This window comes from Galeopterus variegatus, unplaced genomic scaffold (assembly GCF_000696425.1).
Source record: "Galeopterus variegatus unplaced genomic scaffold, G_variegatus-3.0.2 Scaffold3819, whole genome shotgun sequence".
Lineage (NCBI taxonomy): Eukaryota > Metazoa > Chordata > Mammalia > Dermoptera > Cynocephalidae > Galeopterus > Galeopterus variegatus.
In genome coordinates this window covers 72220-98484 of record NW_007729930.1, presented here as the reverse complement: position 1 = coordinate 98484, position 26265 = coordinate 72220, and the positions used below count along the sequence as shown (strand labels likewise).

Sequence of the window (26265 nt, the reverse complement as noted above, 5' to 3'; positions counted from 1 at the left end):
CCTCCTGGGTGTCGCGCTTGCCTCCTTGCTCGCACCCCTACAGTAGCACCTGAAAGCGCCTAGAGCGTCCCCCAGCAACAACAGAGCTGCAGAGCACCGTAAGACAACACGCTGGAGACTGGGGCCCGCGGAACCGAAATCGCGCCTCCCCTGCGAGCTCTGGCGGGAGCTCTTGTTCTGGTGCACTGAGGGCGATCTGTGCAGACGCGATTGGCAACGGGAAGCGGAAGCGCTCCTGAGTCTCCAGCTCCGGCAAGGGATTGTACCACGAGAGGCGCTGAAAGGCTGCGTGCGCGGTTCCCATTAGGACTGGAGCGGAGAGGAGCTGGGATTGACCACGGCGACCATGGAAGCGGGTTCAGAGTGCCGCACGGCTAGCGCGCTGTTTGCGGGGTTCCGGGCCTTGGGGCTCTTTAGCAACGACATTGCACACGTGGTGCGGTTCAGTGCGCTGAAGCGCCGGTTCTATGTGACGACCTGCGTGGGCAAGAGCTTCCACACCTATGACGTGAGTGACTTCCTTCATCAGCTTCCCGGGAACCACCCTCCCGGGCCTCCAACCTTGTCCTGGGGCAATCCCGCTTTCTCCTCCCACCTACTAAGGGCTTCCCTTTCTGCCCTTCTCTTCCTTATCCCCTCCCTGTTGTATTTCGCCATCCCCATCACATCCACGTGCTGATTTAGCCATTGCGTTCCATGTGAAGCGAGTTTCGGAGGCAGCTTGTCTAAACGGAGAGCAATGGAGAACCTCTCAGTTCTGTGGCGATATATTTGTTCAGTAGATATTTGTTGACCTTCCCTTGAAGTTAGCATGATTAAGACAAACCCTTACCCCCCGACCCCTATTCTTAATTTCTTGCAATAGAAAGACTTGTAAGCCATTTTATTGTGTAATTTGTGACACAAGCTGGATTAGAAATTCAGACTGAGATACACCGGGAGTACGGGAGAGAGTGAGATTAATTATGATTTAGGGGACTCTTCATTTGATAGCAATCCAATATCCCTAAACTTCCCCCGAGCGTCTATTTTCAAGCAACATTGAGTGTCTGGTACATGTCACTAACTCCAAGCCTTGCAGCACTTTCTTTGCAAGGTAGGTTTCATTATTCTGTTGCACCGTTATATAAATTGGGAAAGTAAATCTCAGGAAAATTAAGTTACTTACCAAGCACCTCCTGCTTGTTAGTGATGATTTTTCTCTTTTAATAGCTCATCAGTCATTGAGAAAGTATTTTGTTGTTCATTTGTTTCTTTGTCTTCTCCAAAAGCATGTAAGCTCTGTGAGAGAAGGAACCTTGATGATGAGGATGATAAGAGCCAGTGTTCATTAAACACCTTTTCTGGAACACATGTAGAGTTGTCTTCCTTGAGGGATTGTGCAAATCAAATTGGTCATTAGCAAGAAGAGCTAAGAATTGGGAACCAGTTGGGTTAGTGCAGGAGAAAAGGGCAGGGCAGAGGCTGGGGTGAAGAATGATTGGATTTCTCCAAACCTGGGTTGGTAATGGGGAGTGGGTGGAATAGAATGATATTGTCAAATCATGTGGGCGTGTTTATTGTTACATTCTCCGCTCTTGTTCCTTGCTTGCTAACTTTTGGTTTTGCTAGTTAAAGTTTCCTCCTGAGATATAACTTTTCTAAGTTTCTCACCTTTGAAAGAGCTCTTGAAATTATATCTTTGATACACTGTCTTTCCTGACACTGTGTTATGCACAAACATGCATTTTTCTCTATGCACTATTTCCAAAGAAAACCTGTGGTTAGGAAAGTAACATATTTGTACATTTTATAAAAATTTAACAATTTACTTATCTGTGCATTGGCATTTAGTCATAAAAAAATGATTTTTAAGGTCTCCTTTAGTTTTAACACCGGTTATGCATATATTTAATTTAATCATAGCATTATGGCATGTAAATAGCTATTACCCGAGGACTCTGTACACTTTTCATACTAACCAGGGCATTGGGCTATTTCCTCTGAAACTGAACATAACTTGGCACTAATGAGCCGAAGTCACTAATTTGGTCTGCAAGTATTCTATCTTATGGCCATGGCTATATTAATGCTCCAGTCAGACTTCCTATAAATTAGCTTTTTCTAAGGCGAAACTAGGCAAGTTATGGATAGATGTGGTGATAGCAGGTAACATTTATTGATCATTTACCATGTGATTGGCTTCATTCTGTTTTATACAAATTTACTCATTGAGTCCTCATAACAATCCTATAAAGTAGGTACTATTTTAATCCCTATTTTACAGATGAGGAATTTGAGGCACTGGAAGGTTAAGTAACTTTCCCAAGGTCACACAGCAGGATAAGTAACCATAGATTGGGGTCAGCAAATTACAATCTGCAAGCCATTAAACAGCCCACTGTTTGTTTTTTGTATGATCCAGGAGTTATGAATGGTTTTGGCATTTTTAAATGGTTAGGAAAAAAATCAAAAGAAGAATATTATTTCATGACGTATGAAAACCAAATTTCAGTATTCATAGGTAAAAATTTCTTGGAATACAACCATGTACATTTGTTTATGTATCATATGTGGCTGCTTTCATGCTATAATGGCAGAGTTGAGTAGTTACAACAGAGATATATGGCCAGCAAAGCCTAACATTTTTAACTATTTGACTCATTACAGAAAAGGTTTGCCTATCCATTCTATCACCACTCATGGTGACATAGTTGGAAATATAAGCTTTCCTAATAATGAAAATTAGGGTTAATAAGTGTCCTTTTTAGGAAGGACAACATAGCAAATTTATGTATGAGGTTATATCTTAATGTTGAGGTGTTAGGTTATTATAATTATACTTGTTAATGAAAATTTATTTAATCATTTTTTCTTTTTTTTAAATAGGTTCAGAAACTTAGCCTGGTTGCAGTAAGTAAGTGTGGACTTTATTTTGAATTTATGCATGTTTAGTATCTTAAAAACAATATTGTTTAGCATAAATTTAAGACATGCAGAACATATGGAATATATAAGGAATCTAGTGTGTGTCTGATAAATTTACACAGCAAAAAAAAAAAGTGTGGGACAGGATCATGTTTTGCTTTTTGTCATGTCTTTTCTTTAATCTGGAAATAGTTCTTCAGACTTTGTGTTTCACAACATTGACATTTTTGAGGAGTACAGGTTAGTTCTTTAGAATGTCCTTCAATTTGAGTTTTTCTGATATTTCCTCAGGATTAGACTCAGGTTATGCACTTTGGCAGGAATAAGAAAGAAATGATGCTGAATTTTCAGTGAATTTATATTAGGAGACACATGCTGTTGGTTAGTCCTATTTCTGGCAGTGATAACTTTGATCATTGGTTAAGATAACATCTGTCAGGAAGCTCCATTTTAAAGTTTCTGTTTTGCTCTTTGTAGATAATGGGTATCTTGTAGTAAAATGCATTAAGACTGTAAATATCCCAGTACTCTTCAAAGTTTCACCCCTTGCTTTTAGCATTTATTGATAATACTTGCCTGAATCAGTTATTAGTATGATGGTTGCCAAATAGTGATTTCCTTTTCCATCATTCCTTCTACTGTAAGGAAGAGTTTTCCCTTTTCTCACATTTTGGTATTTTTTTTCCCAATGGAAGGGATATTTGTTTTTTTGAAAACTGTTTAGTAGAATGAAGGGCTTGTCAGGGCTGAGAGGTACTAGTTTCACCATCAAATATGATCCTTGTGAGAGAAACAGAGGAGACCTATAAGGGATCCAGTGCATATATCTGATAAACTTACTTTAAAAAAAAAAATTAGAAGGCAGAAGAAAGGCACTGTAACCTAATTTGAATACAGTAGTGAATGATAAACCTATAAAAATAGTTTTATAGAAACAAACCCAAAATGGAATATGCAGTGTGAAAAATACTTAAGACGATTTTCTGTCTACTAACCCTCCTGCCCCCCAAAGAGGAAATAAAAAGGAAAGAGCAGTGTGACTATGATAGTGAGAGAGGAATCAAGAAATCGTGTCATGTGAGAAATAGCTAGAGGTGAAAGGTATTTTTACCTTGGAGAAGATTGAGTGGAAACCATGCTATCTTTAATTGTACTGAGGGTGGACATATAGAACACCACAGAGAGTTTTTTAGGGTTAGTCCAAAGAGTTAGACAGATTTAGATTTTGATTTACTTTAAAATTTTTCCTGGAGTTATTAGTGAATTTGATGTTCTCAGGCACTCACATGAACGCTTGATGACCATCTGCCAGAGTTCTGTGTATTAAATGATAGGTTTTTCAAATAACCTCATAAAGCTTTTCATTTCTTTAGGATTATGTACATATATCTGCAAATCCTAGATATTTGTTCTGTTAGGGAAGGTCAAGGTGATTTCATGTTCTCAGTCTGATAGTTATTAGATATCTAAAATAACATTGAAGTCAAAATTTTATACTCTGATTCTCAGCTTTCACTTTTATTTAAATATATATACATATATTTTAAAATTATAGCCATGAAAAATGTTATATACTTGAAGTTTCTGTTTGTTCCAAGATCTTAAAAATCCTTATTTCTTTTATTTGTATTTTCTCCTAGGTAACTCTGTTCCACAGGATATCTGCTGTATGGCAGCTGATGGGAGACTTGTCTTTGCTGCTTATGGGAATGTTTTCTCTGCATTTGCCCGTAATAAAGAGGTTTGTGTCACTGAGCTGTCTTAACTTGTTTGTCTTCTGCAGTCAATATGTGGTTGTCATGATAGTGTGGGGAACTTTAATGTTGCCATTCTTTATCTGGGACACTCTGGAAATGTACAGTTTTTTAGTTTTTTTTTTTTTTCCCAAATATATATTCAGTTTTCTAGAGGCAGAGAAAATTGATCCCACCAAATTGTCAAAAGGCTTAGTTAAAACTGGTGCTTTACATCAGTTTTTTTTTTTTTTTCCCAAATATATATTCAGTTTTCTAGAGGAAGAGAAAATTGATCCCACCAAATTGTCAAAAGGCTTAGTTAAAACTGGTGCTTTACATCAGTTGTTTTTGTTTTTTTTTTTTTACTAGAGGTGAATGTCAGAATTACTTGGGCATCTTCTTCAAAATTTTTACGCCTAGTGAGGTCCTGTCTCTGGAGCTTTCTACTTTGTATTTGGTGAAACAGGACTTAGTTGTGTGTATTTTGAAAATGCTTTCCTGTAAGGTTCATATTTGCATTTGCACCACTGCTTTATGTGGATTGGCTTCTTCATTATGCACAACTTAGGCCACAACTCCTTTTCTAAAAACTAGGTGCTTGTTCCCTATGTAGAGAAAGCTAGATTCTATGTTTTCTCTACTGCTAAGGAAAGATCTTTTCTGATCTAACTCTACCAGTTGGTTTCTAAGTTTCTTCTGGGACAACTAACTTGAGAAATGATGTGGCTCTGGTGGTCCAGAATAAAAGGGAAAGTGGCAGTGAGGATGTCTAGAGAGCCACATGATAGCCTCACTGTACTTATCAGAGTTTGACTTGGTGTGAGGTTTGTTCTCACAGTCCTCCATCATCATCACTACCTGTAACAGAGGCAAGTAACTTACCTGTGGAGTTCTTTAATGGATAGTTTGGATTTTTAGGGAGCAGGAAAAATATTGTTTGTTTTTTGTATTGTAATTTGTGATTTTCTCTGAGAGATATGTGTGTGTGTGGTACTTACACACACACACTGTATGTAGTTCTGATGAAGACTTTTTTTTTTTTAAAAGATGACCGGTAAGGGGATCTTAACCCTTGACTTGGTGTTGTCAGCACCACGCTCAGCCAGTGAGCGAACCGGCCATCCCTATGTGGGATCCGAACCCGGGGCCTTGGTGTTATCAGCACCGCACTCTCCCGAGTGAGCCACGGGCCGGCCCCTGATGAAGACTTTAATTGAAGAAAGTATATGCACAGGTTTGGTCAGCTTTAGGGAAAAAAAGTAGGGGTGGAAGGCATCAGAGACCATCAACTGTGAGAAGCTTTTACCACTCCTAGGTCTAAGGGTCAGGGAGAAGAAGTACTGTTGCTGGAGCATGGTGAGAACTGACACCATGGAGGAGGAGTTATACTTATGGAGAGATCACTTCCTGTTAACGGCAAGGGTCTCTATGTCCCTTGTCCCTACGTCCCCCTCCCCCATTTCATCTGAAAGATAGTTGGTAATGCAGCCTGTTGAATGAGCCTTACAGAATATACCACTTCTCTAGGATGCATGTAGTAGCACTGGTTAAACTGGGTGAGTGTCTTAGGTATGTGTGTACCTCCTCCTAACCTTAGCTGGGAAGCTGAACCTCAAAGCTCTCATTTCTGTGTTTTTAGTCCAGACTTTACTTCCTTATTGCTGAACTGGCTTAGGGAGCAGATGCACATGCCTGGTTGCTTGCTATTTATCTATTCATCTCTCCTTGGATAATCAACAATTGGACTATATTTCTTACCACAAGCATATTGAGGATTATCATAGTTTTTGGATAACATGAATAATATTGTGTGATGAATGAATAATAATATGAAATTCTTTTAAACTTTGATATTGTAGGTAGTACATACCTTTAAGGGTCATAAAGCAGAAATCCATCTTTTGCAACCCTTTGGGGATCACGTTGTCTCTGTTGATACTGACAGTATTGTTATTATTTGGCACATATATTCAGAAGGTAAGAACTAATTTATTTGCTTTATCTTGGAATAGTATGTGCGTAATTAAATTAAAAGTCTATGTAAACATAACTTCTATACCAGGGGTTTCACATGTAAACAGTAAAAAAAGGAATTTTTTTAAGATAGTATCTTTAACATGAATAAGAAAAAACGTTCTAAGTAAGAAAGAGATAAGCAATTTTAGTCAGCCTTATAACCTATTTAATGTGCTTATCTCAACTAATAAATTTCCATTGCAATTCTCCAAGTTTAATGATTTATATTGTTTTTTCTCTGAAATGAATTTTGATATACATACCTGAGGAATGCTTAGTTTGTATTTTCAACTTTTTTAGTAAGGGAGATTATAATAATAAACCTGAAGATCCTGTAAGCTGAAGGAAAATATACATACTTTTCCTATAGATACAAGTTAGTGTCCTAAAAGACTGGATCGGGTCCATTGTGAATAAAATCTTTTAAATTATTTAATGGGTTTAGAATTTTAGCTTATATTACCTCTTGATTATCTCACTGTTAGATGCAGTATGTTTATTTTTAATATATATCCTGGAGGTTGCCCTCCTCGGAGTTATTCCAATTCCTGTTCAAATTAGTAACCTTTGTCTTTGTTTTGTAGTTGCTTAAGTAGATAAGGAATAGAATTCAAAAAGTATTCCCTGCGTAGATGGTTGTTAAAAGGCCTTTTATAAGATTCCAGAATCTGGTTCTTAAAGTCCAGCAGGCTCTCTCATGATGCTAATGCTCAGCTTTTTTGTTGCTGTTAACAGCAGCACATTGAATCAGTGTCTTCAGGGAGCTGTTTATAGTGACTTTAAGTAAAACTGCTGGTTATAAATAGAGGCAAAGATCTTTTAAAATAGCATTCAAAGTAAAGTTTGTGTGATTTTCACTTTTATCTATGCTTCCAAAACTGGGATATACACACCCCTGGGAGTATGCAGCAGTGTGCCAAATAGTATGTGAACCTAAAGATTAAATGAAGTATACCTTCTTTGATACTCAAATTTATTGGAAAATTTAGTGGAAAATTGTTTTTGTCATGGATGAACTGTGAAATAAAAAACAAATTTAGAACACAGGAAATTTTAACATAACCTAAGATTTCAAAGAATTTTTTTATCTTGCAGCAAGTAACTACTGGCTATACCATTCCCCACTCCATAGGGTTGTAAGTTCTTTTTTTCCCCTCTATTAGAGGTTCTTTTGTGGAAATGCGTGAGAAGCACTTTTCTTAGTTTCACTGAAGTTTGCCTCTTACTTTTTACATCTTTTGAGTGGCTCATCTAGCTTCCCAGATATTTGGCTCTATACTCCCTGAAAGAGCTCAGTACAAGCACCTCACTTAGAATGTTTACCCCTGCCTCCTGATCAAATTATAAAAATATTAATGCTCTTTCCAAGGGTCACTTTTTAAAAATTTTTTATTTTTCTTTCCTTAAACCAATTTAGCAGTGAGTTAATAAACTTCTAGTAGTATTTATATATCAGAATTTATGGAAAAATTGTCACAGTCTAAATTACAAGTTGCCCCTGATCACATTTATTTTATTTCTCTAGGAATTTTTATAGGTTAGTATGTAAGTCTTTGATTCATATTAGCATATAAATTTTTGATATGATAACCTTAATTTAAGTGATAAGTATATGGATACATGACTATTTCAAACTATTTTGTAAAAAATAATTATATATTATTTATAACTTTCACTTTTATAGAAGAATATCTGCAATTGACTTTTGATAAGTCAGTATTTAAAATTTCTGCAATTTTGCATCCAAGTACCTACTTGAATAAAATACTTCTGGGCAGTGAACAAGGAAGCCTGCAGTTATGGAATGTAAAATCCAAGTAAGCACTTTATTTTGAAAATAACATAGTTCTCATCTTATCCTTATCTACTACTTCTTAATGCATACTTAAGTCTCTCAATTCTCCCTGTCTTTATATGTTTATTTGGAGGGCTGTCAATAAATATGCCTGGGTTTGGAGTTGTTAGTCATGGCATTGCATATGTGAAAGCTGGCATGTGGTCCTGATACATAGCAGGAAGCTTCATAAATGCTCATTGAAAGCTATATACTAATAGCCCAGTAACTAAAGGTTCCATAAAGCTGTAGAGAAGGCTCTAGTAAAGTGATATAAGATCCATCAGAAAATGATAATTATGAGATCGTCATGGGATAGCTTCTAGTTTTTGATAAACTAAGAGGGAAGATGAGGCAAAGCAAATGTGTGTTAATTTAGAGCTAGCATTTAGAAATGGTTTTCAAGGTAAACGTACTTCCATCATCAACCACAAATAAATATCTACTATAATATTATTGGTATAACAGGAGGGCTAGATAAATGATATTGAGTACTTCTGCTTGTTATTTGAACATTTATCCAGAGAAAAGGGTTCCAGCTCAGGCTTCTTTGTATAGCATTTAAAAGAGCAAACAAAAATATTCAACCATTCAAATTGTGTTTTCCATAGCCCTTATAAATTCAAAATGGAAAATAAGATTATCAGAGGTTTAATGTTTATCCTAGTCCTTAGTTTTGAATCACTGTTTCAGTTCAATTTAACAAAGACCATTGACTGCCTTCTCTGTGCTAGGCTCAGGCATAATGGCTGAGCTATATTGTCTTTGCCCTTAAGGTTATTTTTCTTAGGTTCTTCATGTGATGCTTACATTCTTTACTATAAGTATTGTTATATAATTATTGAGTTAAATAATCTGTGTCCATTTACAGAATTTAATACATGATTTAATACTTCAATGATAATTTTTGTGATTTCAGATATCTCTGCTTTGTGGACTTATTTTTTATCATTTATGACTTGATTCTGAAATTGTAACAGTCATATAACATGCAAGTAATATTGTAGTTAAAATATATATTCCCTTTAGTGATGATGTTTCTAGAAACACGTTGCAGTGGAAAACAAGATCTGCCTGCACTCTTATTCTTAGATATTTTTTAATGGTATTCTATGATGTAAAATGTTTTTTACTCATATTTTTCCCCATACTTGGACATTTAGTTTCTTAAAGAGGTGAAGTAGTAGTTAGCTCGGAATTTAGAATCTGCACATCATTACTTGCTAACCATGTGAACTTAGCTTAATTATTTCACGTAATTAAGATTCTCAGTTTCTTTATTTGGAAAATAATAATATTTACCTCATGGAATTATTTTGAGTATGAAATAAGGTAATATATGTATTTAGAATAGTGTGTGGCAGAGAAAGAACTTAATAAATATCACCTGTTATTTCACTTTTTAGTATTTAGTCAATTTTGTTTTCTTCCTCACCCCTCAAAAAATAGCTTTCAACTATTTTCTTTTTGTAGTAAACTTCTGTATACATTTCCAGGATGGAAAGTTGGAGTGACAGCTCTTCAGCAGGTTAGTATCTTTCTTTTTTTTTTTTTTTCGTGTCCGGCAACGGACCGCAACCCTCAGTGTTGTGCCCGTACTGGACCGGGACCGGCAACGGGTCACAACCCTTGGTGCTGCGCCCGCCCCTCGCTCAGCCAGTGAGCGGGAACCGGTCTGTATGTGGGATCCGACCCCTCAGCGGGAGCGCCGCCGCGCTCCCAAGTGGCGCACTGCTACGCCACCGGGCCGGCCCCGAGTATCTTTCTAAGTCGAAAAAAAAACCAAAGTTAGTAGTGGGATCTTTTAGTTTCAGGAATCAACCATATTTTTAGACCTAAAGACAAAATAATACTGTATAGAGCCTATTTTATCTTTATAACTGTTACCTTGAGGAAATAGAGCTTTGGAAACATAGTAATATGTGCCTATAAATGTCTGTGGAATCCTTTGTGCTTGGAATTAGGCTTTAAACCTGTGCTTTCTGTGGAACCTTGTTGGCTAATCATTTTGCAAGTGTGTATTTCAGTGCCTTGTGCAGAATGAAAATGACATGTTCATTGATAAAAGGGAGATTGTAGGTCATACAGTGAAATTTATCAGGATGTTGAGATGAGTAATTTAAAATAATTGGGGGCAAAATCCAAATGTTTGATTCAGTGGTGGACTCTTCCAGAAATGACTGCTTTTTGTTTTTATGAGTTTGCAAAACATCTATAAAAGAATGAATGTATGTCTGCAGAGAATCTGGTATGTCTTTTGGTCGCATAGCCAGTATAACATCTTTCTAAATATCTGTGGTCTATACCTGCCCAATTTATATGCATTTTTCTCATCCTGTCTCGCTGACATCAATCTTGCTCCACTTTTACCTATTCAGAAGACCCCAATGGTATCAGATGATTAGGTCACTTGAGGGTAAGGGATCATATTTGTTTTAGTATCGCCAGCTTCTACACAGGGTCTCATGTCTAGTAGGCTCTTAATGGCATATTAGTAAAATGTTAAGCCTGATTCCATTGTATTATAGACCATTATAAGATGATTGTAATCATAGAATTTTAAAGATAGAATAGACTAATTGTAAAACTTTTTTGCCTTTTAGCATGTTTTGTAGGTTTTTCCTCTTTTCCTTGGATTATGTAACGTAATTGTAGTTGGCCACTTATGTTGCCATGCATATGGCAAGCCTTAATATGTTTTTTAGCCATTGTCTCCTTTTTGTTTCCCTCCAATCAGTGATCTGTAGTGATTTTACATATCAGCTTCCTTCTCTGTTTTGCTGTTTTCTTACCAAGTCAGCTATGTTTTGCAGGTTGGGAGGGGGGATGCTGACTGGCAGAATTGAAGGTGGGAAGTAGTTTGGAAAAATCATTGCTAATTACTTCCATGCTGAATAGCAATTTAAGTATGCCAGAATGGTAATACTTGTTAGGTTTTTTTGCCACCTTTAGGAAGATATTCCATTATTCCTTTTGATAATACATAAGAAATAATGCATATCATCAAAGGATCATTGAATCTATTTTATTTAAGAAAATAAAAGATTGAGTAATTTCATTTTCAGGCACCAGCTGTGGATGTTGTTGCCATTGGTCTTATGTCGGGCCAGGTTATCATTCACAACATTAAATTCAATGAAACGTTAATGAAGTTTCGTCAAGACTGGGGACCCATTACTTCAATATCATTTCGCACAGGTAACTTTTAACTTATTTATTGATATGAACTAAGAACACTTAAAATACATTACTTTAAAGGTCATGGAAATTGTCTTCTTGTGGTTTAGTTTAATAGAAAAGAATAAAATCCTATAGTAAAAGGAGGCAAAGGAATATGGATAGATGACTGGTGTATAGTTCTTTTAACTTTGCGTGTATGGGATAAAAGGGTCGAGAGAAGAGTGGTGAAGTTTAGTTGTTTGGGGAGGTCTATAAGTGTTTTCCTTAATGTAGTTTATTTTAATAACAGATGGTCATCCAATAATGGCAGCTGGAAGCCCATGTGGACATATTGGACTCTGGGATCTAGAAGACAAAAAACTAATCAATCAAATGAGAAATGCACACTCTACAGCAATTGCCGGGATGACATTTCTCCATAGAGAGCCACTTCTTGTCACAAATGGCGCTGACAATGCTCTCCGGGTATTATGATTATTGTTGTTATCATCTTCCTGGCTCATCTGACCTACCCTTTGGGTTATTACAGGTCTGCTTTAATGTATCAGCCTTGAACCTAGAAGATGAAAGAAATATCAGATGAGCTATTAGTATTGATAAAATGAAAAACACAGCAGGGGACATGGTTGCAATGAAGTGAGAAACATTTACAGCTTATTTCTTCTAATCCCCACTCCTGCCCTTATAGCTCCAGGATCCGTGGCCTAGCAAGCACTACCCAATGCCATTTGATTTATGCAGGAGGTGATTTGACTACCTAGAGATCAGATAGCACATTGTGGAAGAATCTGACCTTTTTATTTCTTGACAGATATGGATATTTGATGGTCCTACAGGCGAAGGCCGACTTCTGAGATTCAGAATGGGACATAGTGCTCCTCTTACCAGTATCAGATATTACGGACAAAATGGACAACAAATTCTAAGTGCAAGTGAGTTTCCACTTTGGACTATTAGTTTTTTTCAGCAGATATTGAGAGCTGGGTGCTCAGTGTTTATTAGGTTTGGTATTTACACATTTTTAGACTCATATGTCTGAGTGCTTTAGAAGTCTGGGTAAAACTAAGACAGTTCTTTTTGGCTACTTCAGGAAGCATTGTAGATGATGTTATCTTTACTTGGTGTGTCATTCTGTGTACTAATCCTCAGAAACAAAATGGTCACTGAAAATGTGACCATTGCCTATTCTAATCTACTGAAAATTATTAGTACCTCATTTTTATTTTATTCTTTGTTCTTCCTAAATGACATTCTATGCACAGATGAATATTATAATGAAGTAGTTGCAATCTGGCTCTCCCTTTAAATTGTCTCAAGCTATAACTTCAAGCTTTTATAGACTCTAATTTTATGATATGTGACCGACAGAGTCCATTGTTTTGATGAAACTTGATCAGTAACTTTCTGTATATGTCAACAGGCCAAGATGGAACTCTTCAGTCATTTTCTACAATACATGAAAAATTCAACAAGAGCTTGGGACATGGTAGGTCATTTGCAAGATAAGAAAAGAAGCTGCTGGTCACGAAAGAAACATTTCAAGATTTGTGAGACAACTGGAGGAGGTTTCATCAATAAATTTCCTCTTAGATGATATAAAAAAAATATGTATGGAGGAAGGAGTAGTAGGATTCTTAAGATTGAAGTTGCTATAAAAGTAGTTGAGGGGCTGGCTGGTTAGCTCAGTTGGTTAGAGTATGGAGTTGTAACACCAAGATCAAGGGTTCGGATCCATACACCAACTAGCCACCAAAACAAAAAAAGATGGTTGAGGTGCGCTGCTGTGAGGTTATTGAAAAAGGTTAGACACCTTGGTTGGTGAAAACATACTTTTGCCTCTTGAGATATTGATGACCTAACTTGAGCCATCTGTAGAATATAGAGTTACAAAGACGGAAGGGAGCTTAGACAAAGCATCAGAGTAAGCAGTTGCCATCTTTTTGCTTTAAATAACTTATTTTATTTACTCATTCTCTTTCCATTTTATGTGTTTTCCAGCCTTTGAAACATTTTGTTTATTAAACAAAAATGTTTTTCAGTTTTATTAATAATTACTCATCTTTTAAAGTGAATATTCTGGCTATTTGCACACATACATGTTTCCAGATGAATTTTAGGATAATTTTTAAATCAATATCTAAAATAATTCTTCTTGAATTTAAATTGGAGAGAATTGATATCTTTAAGAATCTTCTCAACTAGGAATATGCTATATCATTGAAATTGTCTTTTATGTTCCTCAGTGAAGTTTTTAAAAAATTTTCCTCATGTTGGTCCTATATGTATAAGATTATTTAGCGGCATTTTATATGTTTTTGCTAATATTATGGATGCAATCTTTGTTCATTACATTTTTATCTGGTTATTGCTGCAGTGTAGGCAACTCACTGAACTTTTTTTGTGTTGGTTCTATATCTGGCCTCAGTGAACCTGTTATTTCTTCTAGTAATTATTTGGTTGTTTCCTTCTTGACTATGTGACCATCATCTCATCTGCAAATAATGGTATTTTTACCACCTTTTTTTGATTATTCATACCTTGTGATTTATTTTCATGTGTAATTATGCTGACTAAACTTAAGAAACAGTTAAATAACAGTGGTGAATAGCATCTTTGTTTTGCTCCTGACTTAAGTGGGAATATCTTAAACTTTATAGTTATGTGACAATGAATAGCTTTTCTTTTATATATGTTTTTTATTAAGGATTTACAGCTATGTTCCTCTCTTCCCCAACCCCAGGATTAATAAATAAAAAGAGAGTCAAACGTAAAGGACTTCAGAATACCATGTCAGTGAGACTTCCACCCATCACAAAATTTGCAGCAGGTAAGTAACTTCAGACTGTGTTTTGAGTTCTGCTTTGTCATTTATTTCCTACTGTAAACTTCTTTATTTTCTCCATTTTAATAAATGTTTTTGCACATGTTAATAGGTATTCAGAAGGTAACCCCAAGTGCATGCTAATCTTGTGTGAAGATGAAAATGAGTTATTTTTAGCAAATTTATTATCTATTAATCTCAGGTTTTGCTCTTCTTTGTAACAGCCATTAATAAGTAATGTTTGATTGTATACCCTGTCTTTTTATACTATCAAATGCCTGGTGTAATGAAAATCACTAATGTAAAAAGATAAGAGCCAGTACAGCAAAGTGTGAGAACATAGAGCTCTGACTAATCAAGACCTAAGTACTAGACTGAGGTCTTATTATTCTATGACATTTGAGCAGTGCTTCATTCAGAGAAGTGATTTTAAGAAAAATGTAGATAGATAACGGGATTGTGGAGTGAAAACTATCATAGGAAATAACTGTAGGCACCATTTTTATTTCAAGATTATTATAACAACCTGATCACTGTTTTTTGTTAGGCTACTCTCTTTTCTGTTTTCTTAGAGCTTGAGTGATCTTTCTAAAATGTACATCTGAATCGTGTCACTCATTTGCTTAAATTTTTTAGTGGCTCCTTATTATGTTTAGAGTGGAAACTTGTCTCCTTAACATGACTTTTAAGACCCTTTGTAATGTGGTCCAGTTGCCTTGCACTCCTCCCATCCCTGCCAAGAAAATATTTACTTACTTTCCTCAACTGTGTTCAGTTACTCTTGGGCATATTGTTTCCTTTCTCTCCCCTCAGGTAATTTCTACTTGTTTTACCACTCCTTCCAGGGAGCCATTTTATTCTTCCAAAATCTGTTAGTAAAACTCTTCCTGAGTGCTCTTATGAGACACTATCATACTTTATTGTTATTTCTTCTAATCAGAATCTTTTTTTAGATATGTTAATTAGCTTGATTTAGGCATTCCATTATATATATATATGTATGTATGTATGTCAGAATCTTTTTTTAGATATGTTAATTAGCTTGATTTAGGCATTCCATTATATATATATATATGTATGTATGTATGTATGTATGTATATGTATATATAAAATCTCAAAACATCATGTACATTGTAAATATATATAATTGTTATTTGTCAATAAAAAAAAAATAATAATCTCTTGTTAGATGGGAAGCTTGTTGCTATCAGGGGTTATCTGTTTTACCATTGTGTCTCTAGTGCCTGATGATAACATGGAATATTCAATGCTTAATAAATTATAGATGAATGAATGAGAGAATGAAAATCAATTTGAATTATGATTTTAATTATTTTTTAGAGGAAGCTCGTGAGAGTGACTGGGATGGTATCATTGCTTGCCATCAAGGTAAGCTATCTTGCTCAACCTGGAATTATCAAAGATCCACAATAGGTGCTTACTTTCTCAAGCCAAAAGAGTTGAAGAGTGATGATGTAACTGCAACAGTAAGTGAACTTATTTGTAAGGATATTTTCTCCTTTAAAACTGTCCAATGATAACTTGGTTAAGTTTACTAATGATAATATTGGTTGAAAAAGCATAGTTTAACATTTTGAAGTTATTCCCCAGTAGTGATGTTTTTCAACATGCAGAGGTTTATTTATTTACTTATTTGAGATTGGGTGTGAGATCGTATCTCACTGTGGTTTTGATTTGTGTTTCCCTAGTGACTTATGATGCTGAGCATTTTTAATGTGGTTATGCACCATTTGTTTATCTTCTTTGGGGAAATGTCTATCAGATCCTTTGCCCATTTTTTAATGGGGCTGTTTATCTTTTTATAATTGACTTGTAATAGCTCTTTATATTCTTGATACAAGTGCTTTATCAGATACATGATTTGCTAATATTTTCCCCCATTCTTTGGGCTGTCATTTCGTTTTCTTGTTTGTATTATTTTCAACAGAAGGGTTTTTAATTTTGATGAAGTTCAGTTTATCTATTTTTTTGTTATATTGCTTGTGCTTTTTTGAAATCATTGCCTAACCCAAGGCCACAATGATTGGCTCTTGTGATTTCTTCTTAGAGTTTTATAGTTTTAGCTCTTACGTTTAGGTCTATTATTTTTTCTGAATTAATATTTGTGCGTCATATGATGTAGGGGTCCAACTTCATTTGTTTGAATGTGGATATCTAGTTGTGTCAGCATCATTTGTTCAAAAGACTGTTCTTTCTCCATTGAATGGTCTTGGCACCTTTGCCAAAAATCATTTGACCATGCATGTAAGGGTTTATTTCTGGACTTTAAATTTTGTTCCATTGGTCTGTATGTCTCTCCTTATACCAGGACCACACTGTCTTGATTATGGTAGTTTCGTAGTAAGTTTTGAAATCAGAAACTATGATTCCTTTAAGTTTGTTCTTCTTCTTACAAGATTGTTTTGTCTATTCTGGTCCCTTGCATTTCCATATAAATTTTAGATCAGCATGTCCATTGCTGAAAAAAAGTTATTTAGGATTTTGGCAGGGACTGTGTTGATTTGAGTGTTGCCATTTCAGATGCATGAACATGGGATGTCTTTCCATTTATTTAGATCTTCTGTAATTTCTGCTAACAACATATTGTACTTGTCAGTATATTAGTCTCTTATTTCTTTGGTTAAATTGTTCTTAGTATTTTATTTTTTTCAATACTATTGTAAGTGGATTGGTTTTCTTAATTTTATTTTGCATTGCTCATGGCTAGTATATCAAAATATAATTTTTTTTTGTATATTGATCTTGTATTTTACAGTCTTGCTGAACTCGTTTATTAGTTCTAATAGTTTTTTAGTGGATGCCTCTGCTTTTGAAAATGCTTATTAAAGGTATAATTCAACATTTTACTCTATTTTGTACAAATTATTTCGTAAGTATGTATGCTCTACTTTCCATAGTATGAAAATCAAGTCTTAAGCGTTTATATAGTTTTCTAAACCATGTAGATTCTATCTTAGAGTTCTTTAGGAAGTTTACCTCCATAGTTTTGAGTAGCAATGATATATAGCTAACATCTTTTATATGCTTACTTTGTTACAGGCTCTTTGCCTAGCATGTATTATTTCATATTATCCTCACAATAGTCCTACAATATGGTCTGTTGTTAGCCTCTTTTTATGGACGATAAAACTGAGGCTTAATGTAATGAGTAGCATGCTAAGGTCAGTAAAGCTAGTAAGGGGCAGGGCTGGGATTTGAATCTAAGACAACTCATTGTGAAAACTACATTCTTAACTCAGAGTGATCATTCATAGAATATTTAGTGTATGTATATATAGTGATCCTTAACCAGTGCTCGGTCATTTGTCTGGCAGCCTCAACTACTTGGAACAAAACCAGTAATCTATAATAAACAAAAGTAATTGTTAGAGGGCCCATGCAATAAAGTACAATTTGTTACGTAAAGGTAACCCGCACAGTTGATTTATTTTTACTTTGCTTGTGCTATCTTAGATAATACATAAGAATGAATGAATTAGGAGAGGAGATTGACAGAAGCAAGCTCACTAACAACAACAAATCCTATTTCAAAAATATAAAGTATATAACAGGACCATCAGGGGCTTGTATTGCTTATAGGTTATAACCTAGTACCTCTGTTGGTTCCTGAGGGCCTAACTATACACAACATAGCATAAACATTTATGAGTTTTTCAGAATAGGTAAGATTATGTTTATGTTCCATTTAGGAAGACAGAATGCTTTTTAAGCATAGTGCATAATTTCTTAGCTAAAATACTTTATTTTTATTTAAGTAATATGCTTTAATTATCTAGAAAAATGTATGTACATGAAACATACTTATGTAATGCTATGTAAAAATGTCCTGACTCACAGAGTGGTATATCAACTTTATGTTGCTTTGCACCATTAAATATTTTCTATTTAGGTCTTAGAAGTCATTTATTTATTTAGGTGTAAATTCAGTAGTTTTTTTGAATTATCTTTTGGGTGGGTGACATCTGACACACATTGGCAATCATTGATTTCTCTGGTCATAACCCAATACATAGCCAGTCTTATGTTTTCAACACAGAAAAAAGATATCTTGTTGATATAATATTGATATTTTAAGTATTAAAATGAATTTATTTTATAAAAAATGCATATAAACCAAATGTTTTCTATACACTGTCTTATATATTTCCTTCCTAATATGTCATAATTATTTTGGGCTTTTTTCATTGGGCATTCTAACTAATTATATGTTTTCAGTTTAATATAAGCCTGTACAGGCAATTACAAAAGTTAGATAAGGTTAAGAGAAATTAGGCAATGGAATGCTTTCACTTTAGCACTGTTGTTAATAAATTAAAAATTGAAGGCCAACCCAATATACAATTCTCCTGACTTTATAAATTTCCATTGAGTTAATTTTAGTTATGTTTTATCTTAGATAATAATTTTTTTATACTTCTTAATGAGTAGAGATAGAATTAAACACCTATTTCTTATACACCCAAGTATAATTATGTTTAAGGAAACATATTCTCCATGTTTTTAAAAACAATTTCTTATGCTCTTTTTTAAAAAATGAAACAAGTAGCAAATAAAAAAATACTTTGGAAACCATAAGGTGCAATAAAAACGTTAGTTATTTTCTGTGTTATTTGTGGGGTTTTTTGTTTTGTGCTTTTTCCTAAAGGCAGCGGACATAACCTCTTGTGGAAATTTTGCTGTAATTGGCCTCTCATCAGGAACTGTAGATGTATATAACATGCAATCTGGTATACATCGAGGAAGTTTTGGTGAGGGTCAAGGTATTGAATTTTTTTCTTCTTATTCTCTTAAAATAAAACAGATAGATGTAAAACTAATAATGATAGCTAACTCTTATTAAATCTTTAATTGCCACTTTGCTGAAGTTTTAGGTGGGTTATTGTCAACTTTATATGGCAGATACTACCATTATATCTATTGTAAGCACATGTTAATATAACTACCATTATATCTATTGTAAGCACATGTTAACATATTCTAAGAAAATAAAGTCATAGATACATTATAGGTAAGGGGGTATTATACAAATTAGAATTTTTATCTTCTCTGGTTTAAGCAGAAAATCTTAACTATGTTTTTTTAAACTTTTTTGTGGCATTAATCAGATTTCTGTTTTTTATCTGAGTATTACAATATATAAAGAGTGGGACTTTAGATATTCAAATGAGGAATCACTTTATTGTTCAGAGAGGCACTGGCAATTCTAATTTTTTTTTTTTTTCTTTTGATGTGTACTTTAAAGCTCATAAAGGATCTGTTAGAGGTGTTGCAGTGGACGGATTAAACCAGTTGACAATTACAACTGGTAGTGAAGGATTACTCAAATTCTGGAACTTTAAAAACAAAACTTTAATCCATTCTATGAACCTTAATTCATCTCCAAATATGATGCTGCTACATAGAGACAGGTAAACTTTTTCTTGTAATGATAATGAATTTTCTTTTTGATGTTTTTGGTAAAAGTTCTTAAGTAAAGTACATAATATTCCAAGTGGGAAAAATCAGACTGTTTTCATAAAGAACCACTTTTGGCTTAATTTCCCCAAAGTTATGAGTGAGTGTGTATTTGATTCACAAAATTAAAGTTTTCAAGGTTTATTTATTTATTTATTTATTTATTTATTTATTTATTTATTTATTTATGTGTATTTGATTCACAAAATTAAAGTTTTCAAGGTTTATTTATTTATTTATTTATTTATTTGTTTGTAAACTTTTTCTTGTAATGATAATGAATTTTCTTTTTGATGTTTTTGGTAAAAGTTCTTAAGTAAAGTACATAATATTCCAAGTGGGAAAAATCAGACTGTTTTCATAAAGAACCACTTTTGGCTTAATTTCCCCAAAGGTGTATTTGATTCACAAAATTAAAGTTTTCAAGGTTTATTTATTTATTTATTTATTTATTTATTTATTTATTTATTTATTTATTTATTAAAACCAGTGCATTTATCTTGCTAGTGGCATTCTGGGACTCGCCTTGGATGACTTCTCCATTAGTGTTCTGGACATAGAAACTAGGAAGATTGTCAGAGAGTTTTCTGGACACCAAGGCCAAATAAATGACATGGTAAAACAAACTTCAGCTATTTAACAAAATGTTACTCATTTCTACTTTTGTTTGGGTTAAAAATGTCCAAATAATTGAACATGTTATCCTTTAATAGAATTAAACTTATGTGAGGAGATTTTCAAAATAAATAATAACTTGGAGGGTAATTTTCAAAGAAAATTTTAAATTAAAAGAAGTTTAATATTTTTCAGGGAGCTGAAGTATAAATTCCAGAGTTCATCTTTTTATCTTCAGACATTGCCAACATGTACTTTAGAGGATGAATGATCTTTGGTTCATAAGTGTATCATTTTTGACTTAATATTAAAGTCAAAGAGAACTCATTTGTTTTTCTATATTTGTAAGGAAATAATAGTAAGAGACCATTTGCCTGGAATATCTGATATCTGGTTTATTCCAGTTTAGTGTTACTTCTAGAGTTTATATATCCAACTCTGAAAGAGTTTAATAATAAAAATGTGTTTGAGTTTACTCTTATGTTCTTATAGTGATGTGATAAGTAAACTAGTTTAAAAAATATATTTCATGAAAAGGAACTTTTAAAATAAATTTGTCAGTTGAGAATCTGTCTTCAGTATATGTTGTCATTTTTTCTCATTGTAGATACCTTGATTTCCTAGGAGACAGAAATAAATAAAAATAAAATCCTAACTACTTAGTGACAAACCCAACAGCTATATTTACTTATCAGTTCTCATGCCAAAAATCAGAACTTTCAATACTTACCCATTTTCTTAAAAATAGAAGAAAAAATTTGATCAGGAAATTGTATTCCACAGATAGGAGGCTGGCAAAATTATCCATCAACAGAATTTGTTTTGACAGCATCTGTAGAAATGAGGGTGAGAGTGGGGTAATTGTGATGAAATGGCATTTTTTGAAAACATCTGTCAGTATCAACTTAGTCTTCCTCTTTCCTTCCTTTTTAAACTATACTTTCAACTTGTGTGTCTGGAGTTTCTCCTGCTCAGTAATAAGTGACTTCTGTTCCATTAAATCTAAGAGCATTTGTAACATGGTCTTACCTCTCAGTCATTTTTTCCCATCCTTTACTATCTGTACCACCCATCTGTAAACTGAGCTACCTATACCACAGCCCAATGAACAAATTAGCATTTAACTTATTCCGGTCATTTGCTAATGTGAATGGTCATGATCCCTTTGATGTGTTTAGACTCCTAGATGAATAATCTACTACCACTATAAACCTTAAAGTTTTTCCTTTTGGGTCTTTTCCACATCTGATCTAACTTAAGCCTCATAACACTTATCTGCTGCAGAAACAGAGAGCTATTATTTATCCATTTTTATATCTAGAAAAGATAACTTCTTTAACGTGGCATAAATAATTCATTATTTAAATTTATTTTGAAAATGTTTCTGATGATTTTAGTTTCAAATTATATTTTGGAAGTAAAGCATCATTAGGGGAGATAAGGAGATTTTTAACTGAACCTGCAAATAAAAGCAGAAGGAATTCTTATTTAGCAACTTTAATACATTATGAGAAGGTTGCATTCTCTGTCTTCAAAATCATACTGGTTTGGATTAATTCTTAGAAAGCCAGTCTAATATAGAGATTTTTTGCAAAGAAATGTAGCTTTTGTTGCTTTCACAAATACTTTGTAACTGAAACTAGGCTAACAAAATATTTCTAATTGAGTGTTCTTAGAACAGCATCTTGAATATTAAAAATTATTTGTAGTCACACATAGTCTATTAATTGTCTATAAGTAAGTAGGAGATGATGGTATAAAAGTTGAAAATTGGGGTGATATTCTTAATTTTTTAAAGTTGTAATTCATGTAAAAGCCTAATCTTTATCCAGATTCTGAATCAGTGGTATATAGGACATAGGATTTTTTTTTAATATATTAAATAAGGCAGTCTGAATTTACTAAATTTTATTTTTTGACTGAGCTTGCATCATTTTATTTCTTGCATTCTTTAAGATGTTAAATGTATATTCATGCACACATACATACAAATATCCATATATATTATATATATATATATACACACACACACACACACACATACTTTTTTTTTTAATTTAAAGGCTTTCAGTCCTGATGGTCGTTGGTTAATAAGTGCTGCAATGGATTGCTCTGTTAGGACTTGGGACCTTCCATCTGGGTGGTGAGTTTATTTTTAAATCCCTAATCTCAATGAGAAGATTTCTTTCATTGTCTTAACGTGACTTTTACCTTGTTAAATGACTTGTTAATGGATTTAATGCTTTTTGAATATGAATGTATTCGGAGATTTTTTTAACATGACTATATTTTGTCCTTGCAGTGGTTTTGGTCTGTAAACAGCAGGGAGTAGTATCATGAAAGATAATAGTGAGAAAATGCAATCTCTCAGGTTTTCTGTTCCTGCAAAATCGAGACATAGAAGTGAGTTGGATAAACCTTAAGAAAGCTCATTTGGCCTTTTTGATACTCAAAAATAAAGCTCAGATTTTACTACTGCAAATTTTATTTTTTATTTTTTATTTCTTTTAGTTGACATTGAATTTAGTCCAAAGGTCAAAAACCTGAACTTTCTTTTTTGTATATCTTCTCTGTCTCTAACATAATTCTTGAAAGAGACATTCTGAATACCTTAAAGTAGTGAAAATGTGTGTTTTAGGATTTGGGCAAAACCCAGCGGTGTTCAGAAATCTGTTTCATAGATTGAAACTTGCTACTAATACAGCTCTTGAAGAGAAAACACCTAATTCTGTTAGATAATATGAACAGTGGAGACCTAGAGTGTCTGTGTTTGTGTGTGCTTTATTGTTAAAACTTGTGTAGATATAGATGCCATTAAAACCACATAATTTAACCTAGAATTGCTTGGATTGAGGATGAAAAAAGGAAGAGTGATGAGAATAGCAAAGCATCTAATTTAGCAAGAAAATACTATAAGAAAAGAGATAGTTAAGATAAATTAGAAAGACGATAGTACTTTTTAGTCCTCTGAAATAACCCTAAACTAAGCACTATCCAATTCTATTTTCTCTTCTTTCTCAGGAATTGGATAAGCTCATACATGAAAGTGGTTTGACCTTTAGAAAGAAAAAACCCTGATGTCCTCATTTCCCCTCGTTTGTTAAAGGCCTGAGGCACTTCTTTCTATCCAGCATATACACCAGATTTGAAATAAGCACAGCTAAAGAGTGTTGCTAGTGGGGCCCAGCTCTAATAACTAGAGGCTTTTAACCATAGCTGTGTCTTTTTTTAAGCAAAATCTAATTGGTTAGCTTTGCCCTCTTTTGGCTTCAAAAAGTTCACCTGAAGTTGGTACAGGTTGAGTATCCCTTACCAGAAATGCTTGGGTGTTTCAGATTTCATATTTTTTTGGATTTCAGGATACTTGCATATATGAGTGTCCCAAATCCGAAATTATCTAATGAGCATTTCCTTTGAGCGTCATGTCAGTACTCAAAAAGATTTGGATTTTGGAGTATTTTGGATTTTGGCTTTTCAAATTAGGGATACTCAACCTGTATTTCTTTAATTTAAAAAACTTTTTAAAAAGATACTCGTAGAAATATTGGTGGACTGTTGCTTCTTGGACTTTCTTTTGCTATTTTCTAAAAATAAACATTGTATCATTTGAATTGCTTTAAGAAAGCTGTAAAAGTGATAGAGTTGACATAATGTTCTTTTCATTTTCCTTTTTAGCTGTTTTAGTTCACAGTAGGTGGGAGAGATAAGTTAATGTTCTCTTTTAAAAGTTGTAAATTTGTCTTTGCAATGGAAAAATTAGGATCTGAAAGTAGCATTCAAAGCCACTGGCCCTTGACTCAGCATTAGCCTTTTTGCTGCATTTCTTTATTTCAGTAAAACTTTGAATAGATTTAAATCTGATAGGTTTTCAACTCTAGCATCTTATTTTTAGGTGAACACAAGCATTTTTAAGTGAATAGAGGGGGGTGAAGCTGCCTGCAATACAAGAGCAAGAAATGAGCCACATAGGAAATGTAATAAAATCTGCACAGATTGGACAAAAGTATACTTTTGAAAAGAAAAAAAATAAGCTCTTTGGAAAGGGAGCAAATGAGAGAGCTTGAAAAGCAGTATCAAACAACTGCTGCTGCTTAATTGCAACTAAGTTAGCGCTTACCATGTGCTGCTAGGCACTTCGTATGCTTTTATGTTTCATATCTCATTAGATGTAGGTACTATTACTGTTATTAGTCCCATTTCACAAATGAGGAAATGGAAGCTCTGAAAGAAAGTGATTTGCCTAAAGTGACTTGTTTTGTAAATGGCAGAGCATAAAATAAGTATAGGAGAAAGAAATAGGCTTCTCATCACATGTGATTCAGCCTTGCTCAGGTTGTGTCGTATGTTCTAAGGGTGGATATCAAGGATTAGTATTTCATCATACAACCATAAGTAACTGTTGGGGTTTTTTTGATTCCCCTCTTTTTATAAAAATAACTAGTATGGCAACCTTTGGAGATTCTTACTTCTTATTTGATAATCGGTTTCATCATTTGTGCATGTTAAATATTTAAAGAGTGAATATATTTATTACATAGCCTAAAAATTGAAGCTATCTATGAGTAAACCTTTGAGTGAAGTAACAAACAGGTATATCCATCTGTAGTTGCACCTGTCTAAAACAGATTTCATGGGTACTGAACTGTTTCCTATAAAGCTTTTCTAAAATGCTGAAAAATGTTTTGTTTGTAGAATACTCAGAGAAGCAGAGTTAAGAATTTTTATTTGTGCAATTATCTGTTGTTCCTCTACCACCACTACCATCTTTTATTTCTGGTGGTTTTTTGATCTATTGGAAGTTCAGGTTGAACTCTTTGTGGGATGAGAAATATATAAAATTAAATAGTTTTAATACAATTTTGCATTTTATTCTGTTTGACACCACCCCCACTTTCTGAGGAAAATCATATGAGAAGAATTGGAATAGAACATTAATTTGTGCAATTATCTGTTGTTCCTCTACCACCACTACCATCTTTTATTTCTGGTGGTTTTTGATCTATTGGAAGTTCAGGTTGAACTCTTTGTGGGATGAGAAATATATAAAATTAAATAGTTTTAATAGAATTTTGCATTTTATTCTGTTTGACACCACCCCCACTTTCTGAGGAAAATCATATGAGAAGAATTGGAATAGAACATTGTTTTGCGTTTTTCACTGAGGCAAAACCATCCCTTTGTTCTACTCCTTAAAGATTCCTGTGGAAGGTGATACCATCACGTTGGAGATGGGACATCTAGACACTATCTCATTTGTTCAGAAATAATAATCAGAAACAACTTACTGAATGTTATCTGTATATACAGGCCTCTAATCTTATAAGTCTGATTCCTTAGATTGGGAATTTTAATAATATTCTTTAAGAAAAAAATTATAACACACCTGGGACTTTTCATTTTATAGGATTAGCAGGAGACTGCATGATAGTTTGGGGGCCTGCACACTTATGTGGCACTAATCTGGCAATGTAGAATATGCTGTGTATGTGGAAAACACCTTCCTCAATTTGGTGTTTTTATATAAAAGAAGGCCGGTCTACCTACACACCACAGCTGTGAAAATGAAGTTGCACAGTAAAATTGACAAAGTAATTATAGTACCAAGTAAAATAAGTTTGCTCAAGCAGTAAATTTTCTTCTCAACAGATAGATTCTAAAGATCTTAGGAAGTTTCACCCCT

General features: G+C 34.0%; 1 protein-coding gene across 1 annotated transcript in view; it reads left to right on the top strand.

The window, feature by feature from the left end:
- Positions 1-267: 267 nt before the first annotated feature.
- Positions 268-26265, top strand: part of LOC103601649 (WD repeat-containing protein 36-like) — a 30525-nt gene continuing 4527 nt past the window's right edge. The window contains exons 1-15 of the mRNA XM_008586072.1: positions 268-508; positions 2869-2896; positions 4548-4648; positions 6503-6620; positions 8344-8476; positions 9967-10021; positions 11559-11691; positions 11963-12138; positions 12485-12605; positions 13094-13159; positions 14414-14500; positions 15837-15982; positions 19162-19276; positions 19759-19924; positions 20478-20586. Of these exons, the coding sequence (XP_008584294.1) occupies positions 347-508; positions 2869-2896; positions 4548-4648; positions 6503-6620; positions 8344-8476; positions 9967-10021; positions 11559-11691; positions 11963-12138; positions 12485-12605; positions 13094-13159; positions 14414-14500; positions 15837-15982; positions 19162-19276; positions 19759-19924; positions 20478-20586 (1716 nt within the window). The 5' untranslated portion in view covers positions 268-346. The remainder of the gene's footprint in view (positions 509-2868; positions 2897-4547; positions 4649-6502; positions 6621-8343; positions 8477-9966; positions 10022-11558; positions 11692-11962; positions 12139-12484; positions 12606-13093; positions 13160-14413; positions 14501-15836; positions 15983-19161; positions 19277-19758; positions 19925-20477; positions 20587-26265) is intronic.